We start from the raw sequence: 15749 nt of genomic DNA on the forward strand, positions 1-15749 counted from the left end.
TGCAGGAGGCAGCAGCACTACCCATTCATTAAAAACAAGTGCTTCCAGTAGCTCAACGTCACTTACAACACGTCTACGGTGTATTTTTATGAAACAAATTTGCTTTGCAGATTGAGAGTAGGCTATAATTCAAGCTTGCCCTACAGCTGCAACGTTGGGGAGTTTAGCATTGTTTAATACAAGCAGATTGTAAATTCAATGTGGATCAATGGGCTGTCAATGGACGGCATGCATTTACAACTCTAGATTCATCCCATTGCACTGGTGATGCCAATTAGTCATTTGACTCAGCTGTGTGGCGTCAGTGTGTCAACACAACTGAAAGGTTACTTTTTCCAACACATTTGGTTTAAATACCTTACATTTCACAGCAACCTTCTACATACAAACCAAACGAAATGATTAAATTCACACAACTCAAGAGGCTCACTCCTAAATGTTCCACAGTTCAAACGATATCCTACCTTTCTCTCAAAACAAAAAAACAACTTAAAACAGTTCCTCTGTCAAACCACGCAATAAATCCACCATTTATGAAAGCCCTTCTAAAATGATAAATCCTTTACCAGTAGCAGGTACGGTTAGCACAGGGTTTAAATGGCTACAGCCAGGGGGTCCGCCGCTGGTCCGTCAGGGATGGTTTGTAATGTTAACCTGCTGACGTGAGTGGAAAAGGATTCATTCAACATGGTCGGTCCTCCTCCTAGCCGTGATAAGACGCCGACACAAATGCTTTCAATCATTCAATCAAAATGACGCGGGGCAGGTCACGTGCGGAGAACGACGCGATGTGATTGGCTGACGAGATGAGAGATGAGATTCAATTTATTGTCAATGTACAGTACAAGTACAGCACAGCGAAAAGTTTTTTCGCATCTCACCAATAGTGCAAACATGTCAGCAAGGAGGATACATTAATTACAGTAGTAATGAACTGAGCAGTAGTCATTTAAATAAGTAATAAATAAGATAAGAGAGGAAGAAGAAAAACATGATCTGTCCATATTGCACGTAGCCCTTATTGCACGTGGCCCAGTGCTAAACTAAGGTCCAGAGACCATATTCCACAAGTCCAGTGGCCATATCGCATGAGTCCACATAGTGTTACAGACTAGGATGAGTCTGGGTTGGAGGGGGGGCTGGCACTGGGGGAGGGAAAGGAGTGGATGAGGAGTTTAGGTAGATGACAGTGGAGGGGAAGAAGCTGTTCCTAAGTCTGCTGGACTTGGAACCAAGGCTCCTAAAACAGGATGGATGAATGGAGTGACATACTATTCAAGTAGGGGCGGGGCCGTGGGCTGGGTTGTACCTGTGTGTACGTGTGTTTTTTTGATTGATTGAAATATTTATTAACAGTTTGTAGAATTTACAGTACATTTTAAGCACAAACTCAATACAAAGACTGTCAACTGTGAGTGGACGACCCAATTAAGCATTACACTTGTTTACAACAGGGTCCACATTGTTCAATTCATCAAAACATTTAAAGACATACAACCATTTAGAGACATACAAATAGACATTTCTATGTAGTTAAAGAACAACAGGAATTCATCATATGGGAAGCAAAAAAGGGAAAATATACAAGCACTGGGAAAATATACAATATACAGTGAGGGAAATGGGGTGGGGGGGTGGGGGGGATTCAGATTTTACAGAGGCCAGTTTCGAATTGCAGCCATCCGTAGGTGCCCTTTGAGAGCGGTTTTGAAGGAGTCAAGGGATTCACATGTCTTAATGACTGTTGGTAGGGCGTTCCACATTTTGGTGGCATAGGAGCGAAAAGAATTTAGTCCCTTGTTTGTGCCGAATCTGGGTTGTACATGGTTTGTTGCACTCCCTCTGGTGTTGTGGGTGTGGACTTCGTTTACATTAAGGAAGTATTTAGACAGGTACATGGGTATCTTGGTGGTGTATCGAATCTTGTGGACCAGACCCATTGCAAGATGCTGTACTCTGTCGACGACCCTAAGCCATCCCAGCCTGTCAAAGTGGGCAGGGGTGAGGTGGGTTCGGGGGGTGAGGCCAAGTAGGAGCCTGACCAGTTTGTTTTGGGAGGTCTGGAGCCTTGTTTTAAGGGCCTTTGAGGTGCTGTGGTACCAAGAGGTGGATGCATAGTCAAAGAAACCTTGTACGAGGGCTCCTGTTAAGGTCTTCAAGGTGTTTTTGCTGACCAGTGAGGAGATCCTGTAAAGGAATCTTGTTCTTTGATTGACTTTTTTGATTACGTTGGTGGCCATTTTATCACCGGAAAGATTAGCCTCCAGGATGGAACCTAGGTGTGCGTGACTGCGTGTGCGGCCTAGACTACTATTTAAATAGTTTTGAGGGGAAATAAATGTTATTTGTCCCAAAGTGACTGCTAGAGATTGCTATTGTTTTCATAAAGCATTATATTCATTATCACCCTTGCAAAGTTCTGAGTTCTGTTCTTATTCAACGGCCTTTGTCCCTCAAAGGAAAATAGGGTCTCTGACGCCCTCAAGTGGACAAAATCAGTAACAGCTCTATAACCATTTCCCCTGATGCCTTTTGTAGAGTTGATGAGGAAAGTTATATTTGAAAATAGGGTTAAAATAACTATAGGCCTACAATATAACAGACCACATAATGTACCGTGAAAAAACTTAAATGGATAATAATTAACCCATGAATTATAGTTACATTATTTCATTCCTGAAGGTTAATTCATAGATTGAACCCATTGTAATTTAGGCTGCTTGTTGACACCAACAGAGAAAGAAGCATGTTATTATTTTCTTATGAACACCAGACTCTAGCTATCAAAAAAAGAGAATACAGAAGAAACATTTAATTCTTTAAAACTATGGATGGAGCTGAAAATATTCACCATTTCAGCAACGCCAAGGAGCACTTTCTTGTTTACAGGTGGAGAGGAACTTTGATAAGTCTGTCAGGGACACCTATGGGTGTAGTGGTGAAATATCACACGTCACCACCAACCAGTTCATTCATTGAGCTGACTACAAGTTAAAAAAAGCATTACACTAATCTACTGACAATTAGTGGACAATAAAACACTGGATAAAACAAAGATACACAATAAAACATCAGCACTCGACTGTAGTAATAAGCACAGATCAAATAATTTAAGGGCACTATGATCGTGTCGCAGGATTCCCACACATTTTTACCAATGCATTTCCAAAACATTTACAGGAATATGTAACAATAATTCAGTGCAATGATTGATTGATTGCTTTATTTTGTCATTCTTCCCAACTGTAGCAGCAGAAAAAAACGAAATCACGTTTCTCCTAGTTAAAAAGACACTAGGAGAAACGTAATTTCGTTTTTGATAGTCTCTTAGTCCTATGTGCAACAATGACCCTATCTAACCCTAACCCTAAACCAAAGACAGGCAGTGTAGCAACAATAAAGCACAGAATATAAAACGGTATAATTCTATTCCAAATGTTGTGCCTAATCTTTGCTACACCACCACCTATCCTAGGACATAGGATCATAGATTCTACATTTGTATAATAATAATATAACATAATATTTGTTAACCATAAACATGTTTGGTTCACAAGCTGTAACAATGATACATTTCAGTTATAATGTGTGGTGTGTGGTGTGTTTCAATCTGGACGTCTTCCTGAGCTGTAGCAGACTTTAAGTCCACCAAAGTGCTGGTTAGCACTGAACGAGTACGACAATTATGGCCTAACGTTTGGCTGAATGAGTGTGACGAGGCTCACTGCATCGTCACACTCATATGTGGTGAAATATGTGCTGCATGCTCCTATATAAAACGATTCAAATCATGCTCTGTGCTCAGGAAAATAAATAAAATAACCATGGTGGACTTAGACCCGTTTTGGACATTCAGCTGTCGCCGTTTTTCCGCTAGCCTGGAGAAAACCTGACTATCAATTCATGCTGGGCTGAGCTCTCATCTCTGGTTTGTTTGGCTCCACTCACTGCAATCATGTCCCACTCCATTACACCTTGAACAGGAGAGAGCAGAATATTAGTTAAGAACAGATAGAACATAGTAGATACTGAAATCACATATCATATTGGTCTGAAATAATGTTTTTTTCCTAATGGAAATAACTGGGTCGTATTATAATCAGGGACTAGACTATTTGACATTCAATGTTCTTTTTCCACAAATTTTTCCACTAAGTTGACCATTGAAGGTGACACAGGTTGGGAAAGCTGCCTGACAAGGCAGAGATGTGAAATGATCAGATTATGGAATCGCCTTATCCAACTGCCAGGAAAGGAGCATTACGAAAATTATATTTAATTGGAATAAAATATGTAATCATCCGTGGATAAGAGAGGTCTCCTCAATTTTCTCACTTTCTGATTTAAACATTTTAAATAACCTTCATTGTAACATTAATACAGTAAAATATAAACTGTCTAAGTTACATCAGCAGAAATGGAGGGTGGACATTGTGCTATAAGTCGGCTATTCGGTGCTACTGAAAATTTCTGACGAGCCGAAATCATTTCGGCACTACAGCGCCGAAACAGCGGTAAAATAGGAGTATGAATCGGCCCTTATGTTGCATTTATTTAAAAAGAGGACAGAGGTCCCTCTGTGCCCAGTTAAGATGTGGTGCTTTACCTCTGGCAGTTGAGGTTGGCAGATATACTGGCATTCCTGAGGAGCAGCGACTGTGTGCTCTTTGTGACCTGGGAGTTGTAGAGGATGAGTTTCATGTTGTATTCTATTGTCCACTATACCATGATTTAAGAAACTCTTTATTTGAAAGAATTCAGGATAAGTACCCAGATTTGTCTGAATGTTTTATGTTAAATTGGTTGTTCAGTAATGAAGTTTTTGTTTTAAGAAAATTCGTAGAGAAGGCATGGCAGTTACGTTGGAGAACGATGTATCCATGAGTAACTGTCTATTTGTGTATATGTATCATTATGTATGTACAATTTTGTGAGTGTCTTGTAAGCCGAAATGTCCAAAAGCACACTCAAAACCCACCTTTTCAAACTGGCTTTCCCTACATACCCCCCCCCCCCCCCCACACACACACACACACACACACACACACACATATTTTTATTTCTACTCTGTCTTCTATATATATCTATATGCAGTCTCTCTGCATTCCATGTATGTGACTGGCCAGGGGGAGGTAGTTTAGAGACCAGGATTACTGCATGTTTTTGGGGAGAACATGTCAGGGTATCTACCCTAGAGGACACGGGGAGAACATGTGAGGGTACCTACCCTAGGGGACACGGGAGAACATGTGAGGGGACCTACCCTAGGGGACACGGGGAGAACATGTGAGGGTACCTACCCAGTAAACACTCCCCCTGCTAGACATTTTCATATTTACGGAATGTGCCATTTTTAAAGTTTTCAAAATGTATAAACAATAAACATCTCCTGTGTGTGTGTGTGTGTGTGTGTGTGTGTGTGTGTGTGTGTGTGTGTGTGTGTGTGTGTTGCGTGCGAGCGTGCATCTTACCTGTAGTGAGCAGGGCACTCTGATCCATCAGGTTCCTGACTTCCTGGGGCTCTTCAGGGGCCATGATGAAGACTGTATGTTCTCCCCGTGGCCCTTTCTGAAACCAGTCGCTTGACTTGAAGTGCTCTCGGGAGGTTCCCTCGTCAGGAAGTGCCCCTCCAGCTGAATCAAGTTCCCTTGATTAGGGTCCTGGGTATAAAAAACAGTTTGGAAATACACTCGCCCTCCTTGTGCAGAAACAGGAAACAGACACCATTCGTTGCCATGGTTACCATCATGCAATTGTGTTACCTGTTATTTTGTTTGTACAGTTATATTGCATTGCATCGTGTACGTTTGTGTGACATGTGGATTTCATTAATATGGAAAAAGGAAATACAGCGTGACTGTCAAAAATGACATGTCATATACATCCATGGTGTAACGGTGTTTATAAATCATTGTTAAAAGTTGTTTTGTTTGTGTGGTTTCATTTATAGCTTTTCACGGTGGGGTAAATAAAGAGCCCTTGTGAACATCAGTTAGAGCGTTGTCTATTCTGCATCAGATGAAGATTGTTTAGGAGGAGTTTATTTATCATTTATTTGTGGTGGTACTTACATTTGTAGGTGGCGGTTTCCATGCGGACAGAGAGCAGGGCTGCACAAGGCAATCGAGTCTAGATCGGCACAGACTCGCTCTTGAGGGCTTTATAAGCCACTTCCACTCAAGGCTGCTTGGTTTCAGACGACACTTAATATGGCGCAGCCTCGCGTGAACGCGCATATCGAGGGCAAGTGTGTAGGGCGAGTGGGCGAGTGGCGAGTGGGCGAGTGGCGAGTGGCGAGTGGGCGAGTGGCGAGTGGCGAGGAGCTGGTTTCATCCAGGTCTATCAGCTTCACGTCCACCTGCATGCTAACAGACACACACAGACCAAACAGATCAGCTGTTATAGTAGTAGACCACAGCTGACTTTTAACCTCTTTTTGGGAGAAATGACAGCTAATCAAGTCACTTTGTGTTGGCTTACGGCTCTGCTGGCAGGTAAATGAATCCCCTGGCAGCTAAATAAAACACTAAGGGTTGCCCACCTTCCCCTGGCAGCTAAATAAAACACTAAGGGTCGCCCACCTGCCTCTTGCAGCTAAATAAAACACTAAGGGTTGCCCACCTACCCCTGGCAGCTAAATAAAACACTAAGGGTCGCCCACCTGCCCCTGGCAGCTAAATAAAACACTAAGGGTTGCCCACCTGCCCCTGGCAGCTAAATAAAACACTAAGGGTTGCCCACCTGCCCCTGGCAGCTAAATAAAACACTAAGGGTTGCCCACCTGCCCCTGGCAGCTAAATAAAACACTAAGGGTCGCCCACCAGCCCCTGGCAGCTAAATAAAACACTAAAGGTCATTACACACTGGCGAATTAGCGACGCGATATATTCGTGCGAATAATTCGCATTTAAAAAAAAACTATTGAAGTCCATGCAAGCTTCCACATCAGTGGCGAATGTGCGAATGTGCGAAAATGCGACCGTTTTCGCTTTTATTTGTTCGCTCTGGTGTCGTATTTTGCAGAGATTCGCAGGCGAACTGCAACATGCAATATTTCGCATTTTCAGATCGCTTATTCGCATCGCGTCGCTAATTCGCCAGTGTGTAATGACCTTAAGGGTTGCCCACCTGCCCCTGGCAGCTAAATGAAACACTAAGGGTTGCCCACCTGCCCCCTGGCAGCTAAATAAAACACTAAGGGTTGCCCACCTGCCCCTTGGCAGCTAAATAAAACACTAAGGGTTGCCCACCTGCCCCTGGCAGCTAAATAAAACACTAAGGGTTGCCCACCTGCCCCTGGCAGCTAAATAAAACACTAAGGGTCGCCCACCTGCCCCTGGCAGCTAAATAAAACACTAAGGGTCGCCCACCTGCCCCTGGCAGCTAAATAAAACACTAAGGGTTGCCCACTTGAACCCTGGCAGCTAAATAAAACACTAAGGGTTGCCCACCTGCCCCTGGCAGCTAAATGAAACACTAAGGGTTGCCCACCTGCCCCCTGGCAGCTAAATGAAACACTAAGGGTTGCCCACCTGCCCCCTGGCAGCTAAATAAAACACTAAGGGTTGCCCACCTGCCCCTTGGCAGCTAAATAAAACACTAAGGGTTGCCCACCTGCCCCTGGCAGCTAAATAAAACACTAAGGGTTGCCCACCTGCCCCTGGCAGCTAAATAAAACACTAAGGGTTGCCCACCTGCCCCCTGGCAGCTAAATAAAACACTAAGGGTTGCCCACCTGCCCCTGGCAGCTAAATAAAACACTAAGGGTCGCCCACCTGCCCCTGGCAGCTAAATAAAACACTAAGGGTCGCCCACCTGCCCCTGGCAGCTAAATAAAACACTAAGGGTTGCCCACTTGAACCCTGGCAGCTAAATAAAACACTAAGGGTTGCCCACCTGCCCCTGGCAGCTAAATGAAACACTAAGGGTTGCCCACCTGCCCCCTGGCAGCTAAATAAAACACTAAGGGTTGCCCACCTGCCCCTGGCAGCTAAATAAAACACTAAGGGTTGCCCACCTGCCCCTGGCAGCTAAATAAAACACTAAGGGTTGCCCACCTGCCCCCTGGCAGCTAAATAAAACACTAAGGGTTGCCCACCTGCCCCTGGCAGCTAAATAAAACACTAAGGGTCGCCCACCTGCCCCTGGCAGCTAAATAAAACACTAAGGGTCGCCCACCTGCCCCTGGCAGCTAAATAAAACACTAAGGGTTGCCCACTTGAACCCTGGCAGCTAAATAAAACACTAAGGGTTGCCCACCTGCCCCTGGCAGCTAAATGAAACACTAAGGGTTGCCCACCTGCCCCCTGGCAGCTAAATAAAACACTAAGGGTTGCCCACCTGCCCCCTGGCAGCTAAATAAAACACTAAGGGTTGCCCACCTGCCCCTGGCAGCTAAATAAAACACTAAGGGTTGCCCACCTGCCCCTGGCACGTAAATACATAAGTGTAGTGTAGTGTAGTGTAGTGTAGTGTAGTGTAGTGTAGTGTAGTGTACAGTACAGTACAGTACAGTGTACGTACCAGACAGTGAGTATAAGTACTCTCAGAGTAGTGGTACATCAGAGACAGAACCAGACAGAGGATCAGTCCAGTCAGAGCCAACAGAACCGTCCCTACGGCCAGGTGGGGAAACGGGACTCTGATGAGAGGACGGTCCCTCTCCAGCCCGATGTACCCCGCGTGTACCATCCTGGAGTACACACATATACACATGTATTTATACACATACAGTATATGTGTACAGTATAAATACTTCACTAAGATACCCATGTACCTGTCCAAATACTTCACTAAGATACCCATGTACCTGTCTAGATACTTCACTAAGATACCCATGTACCTGTCTAGATACTTCACTAAGATACCCATGTACCTGTCTAAATACTTCACTAAGATACCCATGTACCTGTCTAAATACTTCACTAAGATACCCATGTACCTGTCTAAATACTTCACTAAGATACCCATGTACCTGTCCAAATACTTCACTAAGATACCCATGTACCTGTCCAAATACTTCACTAAGATACCCATGTACCTGTCTAAATACTTCACTAAGATACCCATGTACCTGTCTAAATACTTCACTAAGATACCCATGTACCTGTCTAAATACTTCACTAAGATACCCATGTACCTGTCTAAATACTTCACTAAGATACCCATGTACCTGTCTAAATACTTCACTAAGATACCCATGTACCTGTCTAAATACTTCACTAAGATCAATATGTCAGTTTGTCACATTCAATAGATCCTGTGATCTTTTCAGATGAAACAACAATTTAATTGAACATGGTGGACCCTCTTGTAAACAAGTGTAATACTTAATGGTGTCGTCCAGTCATATAGTAACGGTCTTTGTATTGAGTTGTGCTTGAAATGTACTGTAATTCTGCAAACTGTTAACAAATACTTCAATCAATAATTATAATGTTATAACAGATAAGTGCTCTTACCTTCAACCTTCACAACTGCAGCTCCATGTGAGCCAATCACATGGACTTTAATATGACTTCATGTCATTAATACTCATCACTTTATTAATATGGATATCCTCTGTTGACTCCAGCTGTAAGATGAGCTACTGTAGCTATAATCAGCTAAACAGAACTGATGATGTCACTTATTATGAATACTAATGCTCTATTCAGACTGTCGGCTTCACACGTGGACTGTTTACATCAATTAAGGATCAATTCTACGTCATTGATTAATTACTCCATCTATAAAAGTAAATAAATTAACGGTTCATCCGGCTGCCTCGAGCTGTTTAGGCTGAGCTGCCGACGTCATCAACCCGGAAGACCAACATCGCCGACCCAGAGTAATCTAGAGAGAGAGATGACGTCAGTAGCGTTGACCCCCCCATTGTAATAATGGAATGCGGAAGTGCTCATTCTATCTCAATGGGATAGTTCCAACGTGTGGAACTACAGCCCATAGAGATCAAAGCGGGTCGCCACTCTCTAACTATTCCACTCATGGCAAACGAGCCAATCAGAAGCAGGCTTGAAGTGGCGTTGCCAAAAGTCTGCTTGTGTTTTTCTCTAAATTATATGTTTAAATGTTTTATTCTCTTTTTATTTACTGACAATCATCATGTTATCAAATTTGTATACATAAAACACATCAATCAAGTTTATATAAATATTAAAACACATCAGGTAACCAAGTTTATATAAATGAAATAACAACTAGTTTAATTCACAAAATAGTAGTTAAATGAGATAAACAACTATAGTTTAATTCACATAAAGAGCTAGTTTAATTCACATCCATTCATTATTAATAGTTATAAATGAAATAACGACTAGTTTAATTCACATCCATTCATTATTAGTAGGTTAATAACTAGTCTAATTCACATCCATTCATTATTGATAGTTATACATTAAATAACGACTAGTGTAATTCGCAGAATGTAGTCTCTGATGCCACCTGGTGGTGACAATCGACAACTGCAGGACTCCGTCGAATGAGCAAATTTTGAATTTCCTGTTGGAGAGCTAGCAAATTTAAGACATCCGGTTGCCTTCAGAATAAAATAATTAATAATTCGACAGTGCTGTGACGGGCCTAGCTGGCCAGCTAGCCGCTAGCTGAGCAGCTAGCTAGTAGCTGTGTGTCTTCACTTCCGGTTTTACAAAATAAAAGGTACTGCGACGTGTCAAGTTAATTCTTCAAGTGTTTCCGCTTTCCTTTCAAAATACAACCGCCCCACCGGAAACAGCCACTCGGCTGTTAATAAAACTAAATAATAATAATAATAAAATGTATTTATTTATTTATTTGTAGCACCTTTCATGAAATGAAATGAAATGCAGCTCAAAAAGAGAAAAAAAGAAAAGAAAAGCAGGAATAAAACATTAAAATAATAGCAGTAAATAATACAGTGAGGACATTAATTACAATAAGTTAGCTTTAGCTATCGATAGCTTTATGCTATCTTCATGGGTATTAATACGTGTTTAAGTGTTTTATTGTTGTTCTAAAAAATAGAAGATTATTTAACACAAACTGTCGATTCAAATAAAGAAAGTTTTACAACAAATAAAGTGTCTTTTTTACGTCATGAAGACACACAGCTACTAGCTAGCTGCTCAGCTAGCGGCTAGCTGGCTAGCTAGGCCCGTCACAGCACTGTCGAATTATTATTATTTTATTCTGAAGGCAACCGGATGTCTTAAATTTGCTAGCTCTCCAACAGGAAATTCAAAATTTGCTCATTCGACGGAGTCCTGCAGTTGTCGGTTGTCACCACCAGGTGGCATCAGAGACTACATTCTGCTGTATCTATTCTGTGCTACCAAATGGAGGGAGTCGAAAACAGCCGATGTGTATTTCATCCGTACGACGGTGACGCGCGTCGAAAACAGCCGATGTTTAGGGTTCGTACTTCGGCTGTTTTCGACGACTGCGCAGCCGCAGTGCCGAGTCACAGAAGACTAGCTAGCCAGCTAGCCGCTAGCTGAGCAGCTAGCTAGTAGCTGTGTCTTCATGACGTAAAAAAGACACTTTATTTGTTGTAAAACTTTCTTTATTTGAATCGACAGTTTGTGTTAAATAATCTTCTATTTTTTAGAACAACAATAAAACACTTAAACACGTATTAATACCCATGAAGATAGATAAATTGACTAAACACCGACTTGACGGACTGACTGTAAAACACTGTTGTACGGAAGAAGTATAGTTCTACCTCTGTCAGTAAAATTCCACCACCAGATGGCGTTAATACCCACTTTTCCATGCATTCTGCAACACACGCAGCTCAAAGCACTGGTTCCATATTTACGGCTCTAGCAGTGATTCTCAACCCGTTTCATTTCAAGGACCCCCGGTTTTACATGCGTTAGTCTACGGACCCCCATTTAATGGCATTTATATCTCTGAGACCCCCATTTACATTGTAATATCAATGTTCATTTAACTCTGAGTGTACAAATGGAACCAAATGGACCTGTCTGATTGATTGATTGTTTGTTTATTAATTCATTGACATATTGCAGAATTACAGTAGCCTACATTTCAAGCACAACTCAAAACAAAACTGTTAACTGTGGACGACACCATAAAGCAGTGGTTCCCAAACCTTTTCATGTCAAGGACCCCCAAATAAACACGAGTAGAATTCATAGTTTTATAATTATTATCGTTATAAACTTCATAGTTAGGCTATATAATTAGTATCGTTATAAACACCAGCAGCTAGAATGCATAGTTGTGTATTCTGCATGTGTCCATGGTCACCACAAGGCGGCAAATATTTTGCGTGTATGTTCTAAATGTTAGTCATTGTTGTGGCGAAGCAACGTGTGTGTGTGTGTGTGTGTGTGTGTGTGTGTGTGTGTGTGTGTGTGTGTTCGTGCGTGTGTCCAAATGGACCCATATTGTATTGATCAAAGTTTGCTCGTTATCTCTTATAGAGGGTATGCACATCAGCACATGCATAAAGTGAATGGCAAATCGAGTGGAAAATTGAGTGACAAAGTTAATTTAAGGTTGTTTAAAGTCATTTAATGCAGTCAAATAGGACTTTTCTGTTTGGATGTATGGGCTGTCAAGGCCAGAAAGTAGTTTTTTGCCACTCAGTGGGGCAGTGGGCATTCCTGCATAACTTAAAGTTATGATGATATCACGTGACGTGCATACCCTCTATTATCTTATTGGTCCTTGAGCTTTATCACATTCTACACATTTTATCTAGATTTACATACATCTAGATGTAGATCTGTTATCTCTCCTATTAGTCCGGAAGCATTATATCACATATCTAGATGTCTCACCATACATTATCTGTTATCTCTCTTATTAGTTTCTATCTATATATAATATTAAACACATGCAAAATAACTGACTAACTAAAAATAACAAATGAACGAAAACAAATAACTATAAACCAACTAATTTAAAATATTATTCATTATGTATTTATATATTTAATATTATTTCACTATTTATTGAACTGTATACGGCAACATAGAAAGGTGAAATAGTTTGACTCAACACAGTGATTGGCATAATATGCATTGTATATCATAATATATGGTATACATTATATAATTATAATATATGTGACCAGATTTGACTGAGAGCCTGCTGCCATCGCGCAAACTCCAGCTTTTCACCAATGGAGAAAAGCTTATTTAAAAAAAACAAAGAGTTAATAGCACAGGCAGACTCGTCACATAGTAGAGCATGTCTGAAATAAGTGTCAGAGCTGAAATAGACATGTAAATATGAAATAAATGCTTAAACATGTAGCTAGGTGTAATGCTAGAGACCACAGAAGACATGTAAATATGAAATAAATGCTTAAACATGTAGCTAGGTGTAATGTTAGAGTCCACAGAAGTGAACCTTTCAAGCTTGTTTTCTCAACTCGCTGCCAGACATTACTCTATAAGCCATATCTCCAAAACTGGTAGGCCAAACTGAACAACCAATATGTCAATTTGAAGCTGGGAGTCCCTGCTTTCACATGACGAAAAAAGAAAAAAAATCCAATGGCAGTCCCTCAGTCAAATTTAGTCAGTAGTCACATCTTAGGAATCACATGTGACATGTTTCCATTTCCTTATTATAAACCACCTGTTTATACAACATAGGGCTGGGCAATTAAAGAACCAAAATGATACAGATATTTAGAAGCAATAACCAACTTAATCTAGTAGGTTAATCAAATAACCGAGAAGCTGTTTTCTTTTTTTCTCTCCACAACAAATTGAGTCGTTGTACAAGGGTGGCTATTTTAGATTTTAGATTAAATCAAAGACTTTGTTCAGCTGTGTTGCAACCATAATATTTACAGTATAGAGCAGCGTCGCAGTCCCGCCCCCCTCAAGAGAACCGGAAAATAAATAAAGTATTTATTTAAAGACATTTACGCCGCCGACAAAGCCAACTCTTGTCGTGACAAATCATGACAACAAACACAATTTTTCGGGCTGAACAAATAATTAGAAAGAAGTTGAAAACAGCAGGTTACAACACTTTTTTTGTTGTTTTTCAAGAGTTGGCTTCGTACGACGCTTATAAGGTCTTTAAATAAATACGTTTTGAAATGTCTATGAGGGAAAAATGCATTGGGAACTATTTCCTGGGCCTGGCGTCGTCATGAAAGGGGGGCGGGACTGCGACGCTCTATAGGCCCTGTAAAACAAAGAGTATAAAAGAATCCTTCGTCGAATACACACTTCCTTTTAAGTTCAGAAGCGGTAGGCAGAAGATTTTTTTTCTTGAGCTACTGCTACGCCCAAAAGCGAATATTGCATTGTTTATTTTATAACCATTGGTTTTATGAGCACTCATTTCTTTGGAGATTGTGTGCGGCTGTCTGTTGTGGACACTTAGCTGGACCTGCAGGACTCATCCCCGTTCCTGATTTGTATGCAGCCAGTCCAGAGAGACGTGATCCACTCTGCCATACCTCACCTCCCCCATGGCTGAGAACATCAATGCTGTTGCCTGTGAGAGTGAATCACAAATGGCTGCAGAGAGTCTGAGCCAGACCTCGGCAGCTAAAGCAGTGGTGGAGGACAACAGCCTGCTGCCTGTATTGGAGGAGGAAGAGGAGGGTGTACAGGATCAAGCTCAGGCACATTCAACCGAGGTCTCCATGGCAGGAACAGAGATCCTTGCAACTCTCCCCGATGGTGGCTCTCCCGGTTCTGCGATCGGTTTGGGCTCCAGTGAAGCTGAGGTCACGCTCTCTGACCCCAGCCAAGCAGACTCTGCAGCCTGCCCTGATCCTGAGGTCAACTGTGAACCTGCACAGGAAGAGGCAGAGGTGCTGTTGAACGCCCACTCACAATCTGTCAGCCAAGAGACGGATGCGCTTCTTAAACCCACCCACTCAAACAGCGACGATGTAACGGGCCTTGAAGCATCTGCCAATTCTGTTCCTGGTGGCTCGCTGCAGAACCTGTCCAGCACATCTGAGCAAGACCAAGCTGTAATAGCTGACGGCACCCCTCCCAGACCAACGGAGGTGGTACAATCTAGTAGCACCAAGAGTGAGAGCCCCATGCCGACTAGCGAAAAGCTTGGAGGAGTGGAAGAGAGCGGCGGAGACACCTGTTTGACGACGTGCGACATGAGTTCTGCCAAGGAGCCCAGCGGTTCCCCGGCAGCAAAGAGGCCCAGAGGTCGGCCGAAGGGCTCGAAAAACAAGGCCAAATCTTTGGACGAGGAGCACACCGGCCTGAGGCGGGAGGAGGAGCCCAGCGGTTCCCCGGCATACAGTAAACATATAAATAATACAAGTTAATTAATTAACTAACTAATGTGGGTGATTTCCCAACTGATTCATTAATTCGTTAACTCTTGAAGTCATTCATTCAGTCAGATTGTCTTTGGCAGTGGTTTTCAACCAGTGGTCCTTGAGGGGGTTCCAGAGTTGGTAACCAAATGGACCCTTATTTATAGATCTTTAACTCTTGATTCACTTTCATTTTACACTCAAGAGTTAAATTATTGTTAAAATCTGTATTACTTTATTTACAAGAAGTCTACACTATTAGAGAATGTAGAAGAATTGTTATTTTGATCAACGTTAGCCTCTTATCTCTCCTAATGGTACCAACATCAATACAGCATGGAGCTGTGGACACAATCTGATCCAACAACAACAAAATATTCTTTAGTTTTGGGTCTGAGAGGCTAAATGTCATCAAACGGTGGTCCGTGGCTCAAATGGGTCTGAGAGGCTAAATGTCATCAAACGGTGGTCCGTGGCTCAAATG

General features: G+C 42.1%; 1 protein-coding gene across 1 annotated transcript in view; it reads left to right on the plus strand.

Moving 5' to 3' along the window:
• The window catches only part of LOC310856041 (uncharacterized protein), a gene marked incomplete at its 3' end in the record, with an annotated part of 240942 nt that extends 225668 nt beyond the window's left edge, over positions 1-15274 (plus strand). Inside the window, exon 2 of the mRNA XM_083761259.1 lies at positions 13434-15274. Coding sequence (XP_083617385.1) covers positions 14447-15274 — 828 coding nt within the window. The 5' untranslated portion in view covers positions 13434-14446. The remainder of the gene's footprint in view (positions 1-13433) is intronic.
• Between the last annotated feature and the right edge of the window lie 475 nt (positions 15275-15749).

This window comes from Protomyctophum parallelum, assembly GCF_964188405.1.
Source record: "Protomyctophum parallelum genome assembly, chromosome: 3".
In the NCBI taxonomy this organism is placed as follows: Eukaryota; Metazoa; Chordata; class Actinopteri; order Myctophiformes; family Myctophidae; genus Protomyctophum; species Protomyctophum parallelum.